This window comes from Arachis ipaensis, chromosome B01 (genome assembly GCF_000816755.2).
Source record: "Arachis ipaensis cultivar K30076 chromosome B01, Araip1.1, whole genome shotgun sequence".
NCBI lineage: Eukaryota > Viridiplantae > Streptophyta > Magnoliopsida > Fabales > Fabaceae > Arachis > Arachis ipaensis.
Genome location: NC_029785.2, coordinates 2178136 through 2191229, shown reverse-complemented (window position 1 = coordinate 2191229; position 13094 = coordinate 2178136). Strand labels below are relative to the sequence as shown.

The following is a 13094-nucleotide window of genomic DNA, read 5'->3' as shown; positions in this document are numbered from 1 at the left end:
GATTTAATACTTTATTAAGAACTTTTTTTTTTCAAAGTTAAGGATAAAACTCGAAGCCAAGACCTCTAAGTGAGGAGAGAAGACTATACCATTGAAATATAGCTCATTAGCATTTATTTGTCATTGAGATTAATAGAGTTTTGATTGTTGCATTTCCTTATGCTGGCAGCATATGAAAGACTAATTTATTAGACAAGATACAAAATTTATTTTTACGTGGATTTTATATTCAATTCAAAATTAAATAGATTTTTAGATTTATATTATTATATACAACTTTAGAAACATAATTTATTTTAATCTTTGATATTTTAAACAGAACATTTTAGTTTTAGATTAGTTTAATTGCTAATTTAGTCTTGTATTTAAAGATTCGTCAATGACATGTGAAATGTAGTCTGTCACTGAACTAAACTTGCATTTGCATGACACTCCATATATGTTGAAGATATCATATGAATTAAAAAATCACAATTTCGTCAAATACCAATTCGACTCTTACATTACAACAATCATTCCTTCTATTTCGTGTGCACTTATAAACCATTTTATAAAAAGTTTGCATCCCACCAAACAAATAATATCCGAGAGATATCAACCGTGGGGAGCTCTCAACTATCGGGAGACTTCAGGAAAGAATCAAGCGAAAGAACATAAAATGAGAAAACACCACATCCAACTCAAAACCTTAAGGTGTCAAATTAATGAGTCTCTCATCTTATAAACTTCTCACTCTTCCTTACTTTCTTTGATGTGGGACTAACTTTCAACACTCCTCACACTTGCAACATTAACAATAAGTTCATAACATGTGTCACTTAGTATAAATTCATACATCAATTGATCTCTTTTGTACCTAAATCAACTTTTTGTGATTGTCATCAACCCATTCTTCAAAAAATGATACACATCAATTCAAAATATTCTAATTGAAAAGAATACACACAAGAAAAGTTAAGATATTCTTACTTCTGCATGAAAAATCATTTTTTACATCACATCAATCACACTAATCCTATCCCAAGTTTTCCTTATTTAAGTAATGTCAGTTATACAAAACTAGGTAACAAAGGCCACAAACAATTATTTTAAAAGATTTTCACCTAAATTGATCAAAAGAGAGAAAGAAGAGTTGTGGCAAGAAAATAAAAGAACCCAAAAATTGTTAGGAATCTATAACAAAAAAAAAATTGGAAATTTCATCTGAAAATCAAAGATAATAGACAACAGAATGTATGATTCCATAGAAACTTTCTTTTGGTCATATAATGTATGCTGAGATTATGAGATTCAAACCAATCAATACTAATTGATAAAACCAAGCAAACTGAGATCCTAAAACATCTGAACTCACTATGAACAATGAGAAATCAATGGTTGCAATGAAGGTAAAAATTTTATGATTCTACAAAGGAATGTGACACTAAAAAGTTACAAAAAATCAACTAAGGAATGTAATCATTTTCAATCATTGGCCTTGTTCTAGTTCCCACAGCCAATGGTGCTTTAGTTCCACCAATTGATGCCATATGCAAAGTTTCATCGCTCTCAGCTGCAAATTCCAATTGCTGAATCCTCATGCTCCTCTTTGCTCTCTTAACTCTAACAGTCAACAAACTCAATATGATGAACACAATGCACCCTCCAAACACAGATGCAACAATGATCCAAACCTTAGACATGTCCTTGTTCCCACCATGATGATGATTGTGTTCGTCGCCAAAGTTAGCGGCGACAGCAGCCGGTTCCGGTGAAGGTGCAATCTTGCTGCTCTCAACAACAATTGAGAAGTGCCCTTGTTCTGTTGTGAAACAAACATTTCCAGGTAACAAAATATCAAACTGAACTGAACCATGTAGATCAAAGAACACACATTTTGGAACCAAACCAATGGGAAATTTCTTCACATCCTTGAAGTTAATCAAAATTGAGTTATCAGAAGTAACTAAATTGAGTTCAGGCAAATCTTGACCTGTTAAATTGGCACCACTATAAGCTAAAAGGCCGAGAACTGGTGCCAAATATGAGTAACCAGGTAAAGGGTAAAAATTTTCAGATAAATTTCCCAAATTGTGGTAAACCAAGACAAGCCTTTTAACATAGGGTTGTTCAAGAACCCCAATTGGGATCTGAAATTCTTTGTAGGATTTGAAGCCTCTATTCCTCAAACTACCACTTCTTAGCCTCAATGCTGAGACACTAACCCCAGAGAGATTCTTGGGGACTTGTGCATCATAGGGTGTCCCAGTTTTTGGCCTAATTAGTGCCTTAAAGGCACAATCTTGAAGAATTGCATCAAGGGTTCTTGGTGAAATTGTTGCTACATTGTTGCTGCTAGACGAATCATGAAGAACTTGAGGGGTTGAGAGTGGAATCAAGAGAAGAAATGGAAATGTGAAGAACACTGAAATGAAACTGGTTATTACCCTCATCAAGATCTCATTTCAGTTACAGTTTTCACAATTGAACCAAAAACCCCAACCCCCAATGCTGGAATCTGAGCACTAAAATGGACCCTAAATAATGCTAATAATGACAATGAAAAAAGAAGAATCTGACATTGAAAGAAGAGCCAGAGAGCTAATACAAACAAAGGACGAAGCAAGAGAAGGGAAAAAGTTGAAAACTTTACAGTTTTACAGAGCAGAAAATGACCAAAGATTGGTTCAGCATTGTTGTCTTTATCCAGCAGGAAATGGTGGAAGAACAAGAACTCGCTCAGTTCAAGAACAGAGAGACAGAGAGAGAGAGAACAACAAAAATCAGATCTTTTTCAAGAGAAAAAGGTTGATTAATTGATTTGGTGAAATGGGTGATGGGAGAATGTTGAAATTCTGTTGTTTTTGGGATTCAAGGAAGCATAGGAAGAAGAAAACAACAAAAAAGAGGCTCTGTTTGTTGCAGAAGATGTTTTTGAAGGAAAATGGTAAAAAAATGAGAATTAAGAAAATGAAAATGGATGAAAAAGGAAACGAATAAAAACAATTTGGGAAAAAAAATCAAAAAATAATATTCAGCTTAGATTGAGGAGGGGATTTAGGTGGAAGAGTGAGGACTGAGGAGTGAAGGGTGAAGAGTGAGGAAGTGAGTTTGATGCCAAAATAGTGTCATGCACACATAACATTAAGTACATAGCATAATTAAGCATGTTCCTGTCTTCTGCTGTTTTTGTTTTTGTGTTGGGTTCATTTTCATTGCATTATTATTTATTTCTTTATAAGTTATTCGGTGGGATTAGGAACTATTCTTAGGGATATTTGGAAGAGGTAATCATAACAAAATAACCAAATATATTATGAATTTAATTGTCAATATTGTTATTGCAAGCTTCCATATTAATTTATTTTTTACATTTTTTACTATTAGTACTATTTAATATATAAAATAGTTATGAATATAATATTAGTTAAGATAATAATTTTTTTAATTTCAAATTATTATTGAATTATGAATTTAGTAATTATTATTATTATTGCAAAGTGTTCCATAATGTTATTGTATTAATCATTCAATCGTATTTATTTTTTTAGATAATTATTTATGTAGTCAATATAAAAAATAGTCATTTTTTCTATCGTGATATTACATAATTAAACGTACGTATAAAATTATTTTACACTGACGAAGTATTAAAATTAAATATTTATTTTTATTATATAATACTTTGAGAGAGATCATATGAAAAATCAGATATATGCATGAAAGAGACAATTCATTCAATCCTCTGTTATAAATAGATTCAGATTANAGTAATCTTATCTTTTTTTTTTTTTCCTTTTTTTCTTTAACCTTTCATAACTTTTTTTTAATAAAGTTTTGACTTTTTATGCTGTTATTATATTTAGGGATAAGTACGATTTTGGTCTCTAACGTTGAGGGCCAGAATCGAAATCGTCCCTCTTGTAATTTTCGAATTAAAATCGTCACTAAAGTTTTTTTTCGTATTAAAATCGTCCTCTTTATTTTTTTTGGACAAAAATACCTTCACCACTACCAACATAATTACTTCCTCCACCACCACCACCACCAACACCACAACCTCCACCAACACTAACATACACCACCACCAGCACCACCAATACCACCACCAACGCCGCCGCCGTCCCCCTCCCCCTTTAAAATAGAATAGGGGTAGTTTAGGAATAAAACAAAAAAATTTATTAAAAATGACGATTTTAATACGAAAAAAAACTTTAATGACGATTTTAATTCGAAAATTACAAGAGGGACGATTTCGATTCTGGCCCTCAAAGTTAAGGACCAAAATCGTACTTATCCCTTATATTTATAAATTTTTTTGTGTGGATTTTGGAGCATGAAATATACGTCTATTGAATGAATATTATCTAGCATAATTCATTTTTCAAAATAGTCGAACTGAGTAGGAGTAACTGAGAATATCTTATTCATGGTGTAATTAATTGAATTGATTAATGTTTTTGACAAGTTATGAAAAATATTTGTAGTAGAGACATACTAGGATCTCCTAAGAAATCTATGTGTTAGTATTTGAAATGATTGATTCTAAAAAGTAAAAACGGATTTGCTTTGAGTTAAGTTGGTTACAACTTACAAGATAAATCTTTATATGAAAACAAAATTTGATTTGATTTCAAAATCAATTCTTATATTTCAAAATACATTTTTTAAAGAGTATATTTAAAATACCTTTTACTTTGTATTTAAAATTATTAAAATAAAAAATATTTTTATTTCTTTAGGTTTGTATTTAAATTTTAGGACTTTGCTAGATAGACAATGATTTTTGTGAACAATGTGAATAATGGACTCTAAAATTGACCCAATAAAGTAAAAACACACTATACTCCCAAATTATTCACCTAAATCTTAATATTAGGATAACCATCCGCACACCTAGTAAATTGAACATCCGACATATCCATTGTTCACATTATTTAGTATTTTCATTGTTTACCAATACTTTTCCTAAATTTTAAAATCAAATTAATTATTAACCAATCCATTTTGATGAGATTTCAAAGTCATCAAAGCCCACTAGAATTTTAGGTGATTAATCATTACTCATTTTCAAGACTCAAAAACACAAGATTTAATTTTCAAATTAAACCTATTTCCAGTTTGTATTGATTTCAAACACGCACTCAAAGAAAAGTGAGTAATACAGTATTGGGAAATTTATTGCAAATTAGGGTTCAGGGATCACTAGACAAAAGGTGGTACTAGAAACTAGAAAGCATGTGCCTTCATAAAGATGGAATTAGCTGGTCCTAATTGCAACTGTAATTTAATGGCAGGCAGATTAGTCAATGCCACAACTACCAGCTTAGCTGGGTTCTTGAAGGTGGGATATTGGGCATGAAATATAAAAATATTAAAAATTAATTATTATATGTTTGTGTATATTTTAGATATTTAATAGATTTTTAGAAAAATAATTAACTATTAAAATAATTAAATTTTTATTAACATAAAAAATTAGTTATTATTCGAAATTTTATTGTATTTATGCATAAATAGCTAATTAATGAGTGATTTTTTATATCTCTTGAATATGTTTAATAAAATACTATATAAGTGTACTCACATCTAACAAGAGAATAATTCTTAAAAATTTAGCTCTTGAGTAAATTAAAAGTATTCTAGATTAACATTTTTTTATTAAATATGAATACAACACATAATAAATGAGAAACACCTAACAATATTTTCGAAATTTCTTTGATGAAGAGTAAAATTAAATAAAGAATTAATATTTTTACTAAATTTATAAAAAAATACGTACATTTTTTCTTATAAAAAAAACGATCTTCACTTATTAGAAAACATTTTTTACCGTAATATTATCCTAGTATTTTCTTTTAAGTGGCCATAGAAGGAAGAACATATTTTGTTTTTGATATTGGAGTAACAACGGTGTTGTTTTAAAATATGAGTTGATGGGGTGTTATTCTCAAATGTGGAACCGTTTAATTAGATAAACAAAAATCGGACCGTTCGATTTGTGAAAAGTATAGAAATTGGACCGTCCGATTTGTGAGAATACAGAAATCGGACTAAAGAATTTGTGAAATTGGACCGAGAAATTTGTGAGAGAACAGAAATCGGACCGAGAGATTTCTGTTAAAAAAAATTAAAAAATTTAAAATATAGAAATTGGACCCTCTGATTTATGTATCTTCCACACTTCTAAAAAACACCAAAAATTACAATATTAAAATATATCACCATTTTTACTTCCATATAAAAAAAAGCCAATGAAGAAAGTAGGTCACAAAAGTGAAACTGCTACAGTGTGTCGCTTAATAATAACTAATAAGCCTGAACTATGCAATGCATGGCAACTGTGGTCCTAACTGTTTTATTTATGCTGAGTTATCATTGTTTTAAGGCTGCTCTTTATTTTCACATACAAATTTTTTTTATAACGTCAAGATTCTTTATAACTGTGTCAGCTTGCATCAACAAACTACACCATTGAGAAATTGAGGTTTCCTTCTTTTTTGCATATTCTCCAAAAAAATTATATCTCATTTGGTGAAAGTTCAAACTTCAAACACCTATAATAATTTGCATCTTCCGTGGGTTGTCTTAACTGAAATAGATGGTACCTTAAGAACTCCTTCAACATCATCCACGTACGAAGCAACACACAGTAAAAAATCACTAGCTTAGTTACAGAAAAGAAAATAGCAGTTTAATTATAGAATAATACTATACATTCAAGTCTTTTTATAAACCAAATCAAACAATCAGACTTAAAGTAATACTATCTATAACTGATTTTTATTGATATTAGACCAATTTGATTAGACTTGATTAACAAAAAGACTTAGATGCATCACATTATTTTTAATTATATTCACCAACCCGTGAACACAAAATATCAATACAAAATAGTAAGACATATTGGTAATAATAAACATATAATATTTTATTAATATATATATATTATTCTCTTGCTAGATGTGAGTATTTTATTAATGAACATATAGTATTTTATTAATAAAATACTTATATATATATTGCCACTCAATTCAGTGTGTTTTGGTTATGCATATTCCAGCTCATTGGTCCCTTACCAACTGCATTTTAATCCTTGAATGAATGAATGGGGCATGGAAATGATCCTATGCGGATCCCACAGGGGCTACAACACATTCAAGTACAGAGATATGTATTCATGTATACCAAAGTCAGTGTATGAAGTAAAAATAAATGCAAATAATAAATCTCATCATGTATACACCAAGATGCACAAACATGAAATTGATACATTATACTCGTAAAAAACACTGCTCAGAATTGGATATACAGAAACACTTTCAGGGCAAACATAAAATACTGCTATACAAGCACTTGCTAATTTAGAACAAATAAAATAACCTTTTTTTTTTCTTTTTAAGTTGCACATTATAAGGTATAAAGTTACATCATTAGAACGTCCCCCCAAAGATATATATATTGTAATAGTGGTGCATATAAATAATAACAAATCAAAGAAGCATTTTCAAAAAGAGAAAAAAGGTGCATAACCACAATAATAGAAGAATTTCATTGTCAATTTGGATCCTTTCCTGTAATTGAGGAAATACTTTTAATCACCTCAGAACTTTTGGAGCCCTTTATAGTAGCTTCTGAAATCTTTGCATCCTTTACAGAGATTGACGAGATGCCTCTTGCCAATTCTGAACTCATGCTGATGTTGGTGTCTGAAGGCACTGGGGGTAAGTTCAGAGGGTTAACTTCAGTAACTTCCTCATTGCTCTCATCAAAGTAGACAACATCCTGCATCGTGAGTTGGTGATATTCAACAACCTCCCTTAGAAAACGATTCTCACGGGCATAAACGGAGTTATCATGGGCCAAGCGAGCTTTTTCAGCCAGAAGAGTTTCAAGTTGAAGTCGTATCTGAAACACAAATGTGATCATGAACATGGAGAAAACTTTCCGAAATGAGAGTATACAATCCATAACATGAAATGGAATTCACGAGTTAAAACACCAGCTAGTATTTAATATTTACATATGCTGTCTACAGACACAGTTTACTGTAAACTGCAATGGCATTGTTTGATCCACATAGACAACCACTTATTGAAGAAAATTGTAATTTTATACTTCTATTGGTGTAAGAACCTGATCAGGGAAGACCTCATTTGAATAAATCAATTTGGTACGTTACTTGGTTCCCTGTTCATCATGTGTTTAGAGAGGATGTAGAACAAGTGGGGAAAGTCCTTTATATAATATTAGAAGATATATAAAGACATGAGATTAATTGGATTCTGACATTCTTAGTTGATACATCAGGACTATTAAAGTATTTATCCAGAGAGTCAGCTCAAGCTTCAAAAGAATAACCAATTTCACTAAGATATTCAGTTCCACTCAGTAACATCATTGCCCCACCTAACTCTATCTGACCTTTTGCTGCAATCATTTTGATTCTTCCCAATTTGTGCACATTAAGTATCACAATATACAGCTGTCAAGACACAGGTCCAGCAGAAATCTGACCTAAACTTAACCGAAATTTAAATCAAGAGAGAAGTACACATTTCCATTTTAATTTTTTTTATAAGCTCCTAAAAATTTGTAGTTAGTCTAACAAAAGAAGCTAATATCACCCAGAAATAATTCTAGAAGTGAAAACAGAAAAATATGCAAATTGCTAGAGAAGCACTCTAAGTTAGTCATAAAGTATAAAAAACACCACCCAGTGTATGAGGCTGTCCCCATTATGAGGTTTGAAGATTACATATAAGAAGTGTTATCCTCATGGCTCAAGCAGGGGATTAGAGAGTTTGGTACTAGGTAGAAAACATCATATCCATATAAGCATATTGTAAATGGTAACTAAAGCCGCACACACATAAATTGAGTGGGAATTTGTGAAATGAAAATAAATGCATACCAAATCATCATCGTCATGGTTGTCTCCTCTTTCACGGTTCTCACGGAGGATTTTATTTTCTTCCTCAAGCTGGGCACATCGATCCTTTGCAAAAGCTAGATCAGCTTTGACGGTCTTCAACTCCCGAAGAAGCAGTTTTGCTTTGGCAGCCATTGCCATTGCAACCTGTGAAAAAAATCAAAAGGCAAAGAATGCATCCAGTTCAGAAGATTAAAATAATTGTAGAAGCTCATCATGCCTTGTGAAGATACCAAACTGGTACTATGCTGAGAACCTGGGAACGATTTGACATATACATCCACATTTCTTGTTGAAAAACTAATATACATTTCTCATACACATGATATTTACATTACAATAATTATAAGTATGCATTATGGTTTAGAGAATAACATAGGAAAGAATGAAAGGGGCATCAAATTTAAAGAGTAAACAACTAGGAGATGGAATCTTAACTTTAGATTCCACAACTCCTAACCCCACAAATACTTTTACCACATCAAAAAGTGATACAGTTGTTGCCACCTTACGTCGCGAGAAGCCTTCAATTGAAGTTCTTGGTTTGTTTCCATTGGTGACATCTGGGTCCGCAACTGGGGTTGCTGAAGCTTAGAAGAATGGTTTCTTTCCTGATCCTGTCCTACGGAATTGCCAGGCTTTTTCCTGATATGCTTACGAGTTTCCTGAATGATATCTGAAGTCCGATTCTCAACTTTTGTAAAACCCTCCTGCAAATATAAATTAGGACTAATAAGTTCACAAAGAATATCCTTAAAAGAAATGAGGGCCTCTTTTTATTGATATTCAGAATCATGAACACACTCATTAGGAGGATATAATCTCATGTTTATACTTTATACTCACGTTACAAAGAAAAGATAATCCATTAGAAAAAAAAAATGTCCATATTGAAACCTCACCTCCAGAGATTTACCAATGGTGCCACCAATCTGAGTAAGAGAAGATGTGATAGCATCCAATCCCTTGAAAAATGTTGGCCCATCCCTTTTGAGATTACTTTCCTCCAAGTGATTTGAATTTTGGAACTACAATGACGACGAAAATAGTATCAATCTTACATTTCAAATAGTAAATACTTTACTAATTACTAGTCAAATGCAAAGATTATAAAAATAATTCAATTTCAAAAATATGGCGTAGATCCCTCTTCAGTGATGTACCAATAGTTAATGGATTTACCACTTTTAGACATACGTACTGCTTAGACAGCTTTGAAGCTTTTTTCTCCATGCACTCTGAAGCCAAACCTCTAGTGGTCTAAATTCTAATATATCTCATCACAAGCAAGATGTGGATCATTTCCAAATGCAATGCACCTATGTTTCATGAACAACTACAACTACATGTTCATAACTTGAACTACAAAAACATTTTTTCCCAGCTTAATATACAAAGTAATGACATAGTTTAATCCATATAGCTAATTCCCACCTAGTGCAGAAAAGGCCTAGTCAAAGCTGCAGTAGTATAAAATATAAACCAAGATCCATAATGAGGAGTTATCTTGCCCCTAGTGTAATTCAAAGCACACCTTTCCCCGAGACGCTATGCCAGGAACTTGTGACCTTGTCGCCCCTGGTGCTTCAGATTGTGGAGTTATGTTATCATCATCAATAATTGATTTGGCTTTCCTGGCCAGAGCACCCCAAAATCCATTCTTGGACTCATTCAGGTTCTTCATGGAAGTATATTCATAGGCTCTTGCCTCCTATATTTACAAATAATACCATTTTGAATAATCAGAATGGTGCACTCAAAAGAATGTGAGTTTAAGAGAAGCAAAGAGAATGTAAGCATATGCTAAACAAGCATCTTCAATCTTCAATGCATTGATATAACATATTCAAAAAAACAGAAAATGCATAATATTTTCGGTAGATCTACCGTTATTTTCATCTGCTTTTTGAGCATGACAAGCTTGGAACTATAATTATGTGGACATCATCAAAGCAACTAAACAGCAGGCAGAAGCTTTAACATGTAGACTAATATCTAAATGGAAGAAGTCATCAAATGTATTACAGACATAAACAATCATAGTAGAAAAATACAGACATACACAAAAATATTACACTCTAAAAGACCAGACATTGCTGGTAATAAAGTCTTTTAAGGAGTCAAAATAACAGAGTTCATATCCACAGTCCACTGCACTTTAACTTATCTCCTCCAGGTCCAGGCTGATCTCCATTTTCACATTGCCACTAGTTCAATGCCATATACTCCCAATGCCTTATGCTCCCAAAAAAATTTACTAAGAAAAGAATAAAAATAAATCTATAAAGTTCCATATGAATCATACAATGGCTCAAGTCACAAGGACAACACGGATCCATCCTACAACCAATACCTCTTCCATTACGCGGCCCTTGTTGCTCCAACGCACTTGCACAGACCTACAGTGTTCCATTAACAATTATGGCCGGCATACGAAGATTTGCTAATCTATTTATTCAGAGTTTCAGACCATATTGCAAGCTTTCTTATTTCTAATCCAGAGGTTTCAGTCACTGAATCTTCATTTACTAGCAGGATATTTTTCTTTCTTCACTTACAATCCTAAATCAGTTCTATCCTTAGTCAACTAGAGTTCAACTAACCTGGTCAAGCTAAGTAGGACTTCTATAGATAAAACTCCTCCAGCTAGTAAATACAAGACTTGAATAGACCTTATCAAAGCGAAATAGCACTCACCTTTTTTGAAATTGAAGCCTACTATTTGACTATTTCTCTCTCAATTTTATCTCTTTTTTATTGGCCATTTTCTTCTCTTTCTAAGTTCCATCTCTCCCAATAAAAACATCGAATCCTATCTCATAGCTAAATTACACTATAACTGAAAAAATAAAATAAAATTTAGGAATACAAGCAGAATAAAAGGCATTAATTATTATTAATTAAACTCTGCAGACCGCATCCACTGAACATTGATGTAAATCATAAGAATGACAATAATTTGCAATCGAAAAAAAAAAAGTAAAAAGCAGAAAAAAAATGATAATAATCAAAGAGAAACCTTATATTGGGAGGGAGCAGTGGTGGTACTATATTGATGTTGAGAATTGGAAGAAGCGTTGACGCTATTGTTGTTGTTGTTGCTTTTATGTGAGAAATTGGAGTGACCGTACACAGAAGAAAGCGAGGAATCGCGTCGCGCCGAAGAAGCCCTAATCGCTTTCGCGGCGAGAGAAGAGGGAGAGGAGGTAAAGGCAGCGGCATCGATGTCGTTTTGGTCAGAAGTAGAAGAAGCAGAAGAGTATGAAGGTGAGCGTGGCTGCGGTGGGTTACGAAACGAGTCGTCGTCGAACTCGAAGGTTGAAGAAGGCTTCGAAAACCCTTGCTGTGGTCTCCTCCTATACGCCATCGATATGGATTGGATTGTCGTTTAATGAGTTGGATCGTCGTTTAGGAGTAGAAGTAAGCGGTAACAGTAGAAGAAGGAAGCTGTTGTTGAAGCTCTCGTTGAAGTAGCGGGCTCTAGAAGGTTCCGATTGGTCAACTCGGTGGAGGTTGAGGTTGAGGTGCAGCACCAAATCCAGATCCCATGGTGTGGATGAAGAAAATGTAAGTTGCAAAAACAGCAGCAGCACCAGGTTGGCTGGTTCGGACTTGAGAGTTGAGATCCTTTTTTCTTACCAATTTCTTTTTATTAATTTATTTATTTAATTTTTTGACAGCACAGTAGTCAGATTTATGATAGATTTTTAAAATTCTGTATGATGAGGAGGAATGTAAAATTATTTGGTTGAGATTACAATAATTAATTGATCATTGATCAGATTGTGTTTAGAGTTGTAGATATTTAGGTAAAGTACATACAATTTTATTTATACATAATTATTTATAGTTGGGCAATATTGTCATGAAAAATTATCAATATTATATATTTATGTTGTCAACTTTTCTAATGATAACACCAATAATAATAATAATAATAATAAGTCAATAACAATAAAATATGCATGCATTTTATAGAAAAGAATTTCATTTGAAATTGTTAAAGCAAAAAGTAATATAAAAAAAATAGAGAAAATCAAGTATATGTGATTTTTTTGTGCTGTTAAGTATTTTTTTTCCGTTGCCTCTAAAGATATGGACAATTCGAATAATCTAAGTTGGTTTGTATACTAATAAATGGTGTAATTTAGATTTTTTAAATTTTAAATTTATATTTTAG

At 32.2% G+C, this 13094-nt stretch overlaps 2 protein-coding genes across 2 annotated transcripts; both read right to left on the bottom strand.

Annotated features, from left to right (window-relative positions):
* Positions 1218 to 3178, bottom strand: LOC107636752. Its single transcript, XM_016340265.2, has one exon. The coding sequence runs from the start codon at positions 2430 to 2432 to the stop codon at positions 1446 to 1448; it is 987 nt and encodes a 328-aa protein (XP_016195751.1). The 5' UTR covers positions 2433 to 3178; the 3' UTR covers positions 1218 to 1445.
* On the bottom strand, positions 7324 to 12545 carry LOC107636826. The gene is made up of 6 exons (XM_016340333.2): positions 11934 to 12545; positions 10449 to 10625; positions 9817 to 9942; positions 9427 to 9624; positions 8897 to 9061; positions 7324 to 7890 (listed from the first exon to the last, which is right to left on the bottom strand). Exons 1-6 carry the CDS (start codon positions 12279 to 12281, stop codon positions 7540 to 7542), a joined length of 1365 nt encoding a protein of 454 aa, XP_016195819.1. The 5' UTR covers positions 12282 to 12545; the 3' UTR covers positions 7324 to 7539.

What these genes read in the sequence shown, in the direction of transcription:
- LOC107636752 (XM_016340265.2), bottom strand. Translation starts at nt 2,432, where the DNA reads ATGAGGGTAATAACCAGTTTCATTTCAGTGTTCTTCACATTTCCATTT.
- LOC107636826 (XM_016340333.2), bottom strand. Translation starts at nt 12,281, where the DNA reads ATGGCGTATAGGAGGAGACCACAGCAAGGGTTTTCGAAGCCTTCTTCA. An exon ending in CTGCTCCCTCCCAATATAAG is followed by an intron (nt 10,626 to 11,933) that starts GTTTCTCTTTGA and finishes TTGTAAATATAG; the next exon opens with GAGGCAAGAGCCTATGAATA. An exon ending in GCATAGCGTCTCGGGGAAAG is followed by an intron (nt 9,943 to 10,448) that starts GTGTGCTTTGAA and finishes TCGTCATTGTAG; the next exon opens with TTCCAAAATTCAAATCACTT.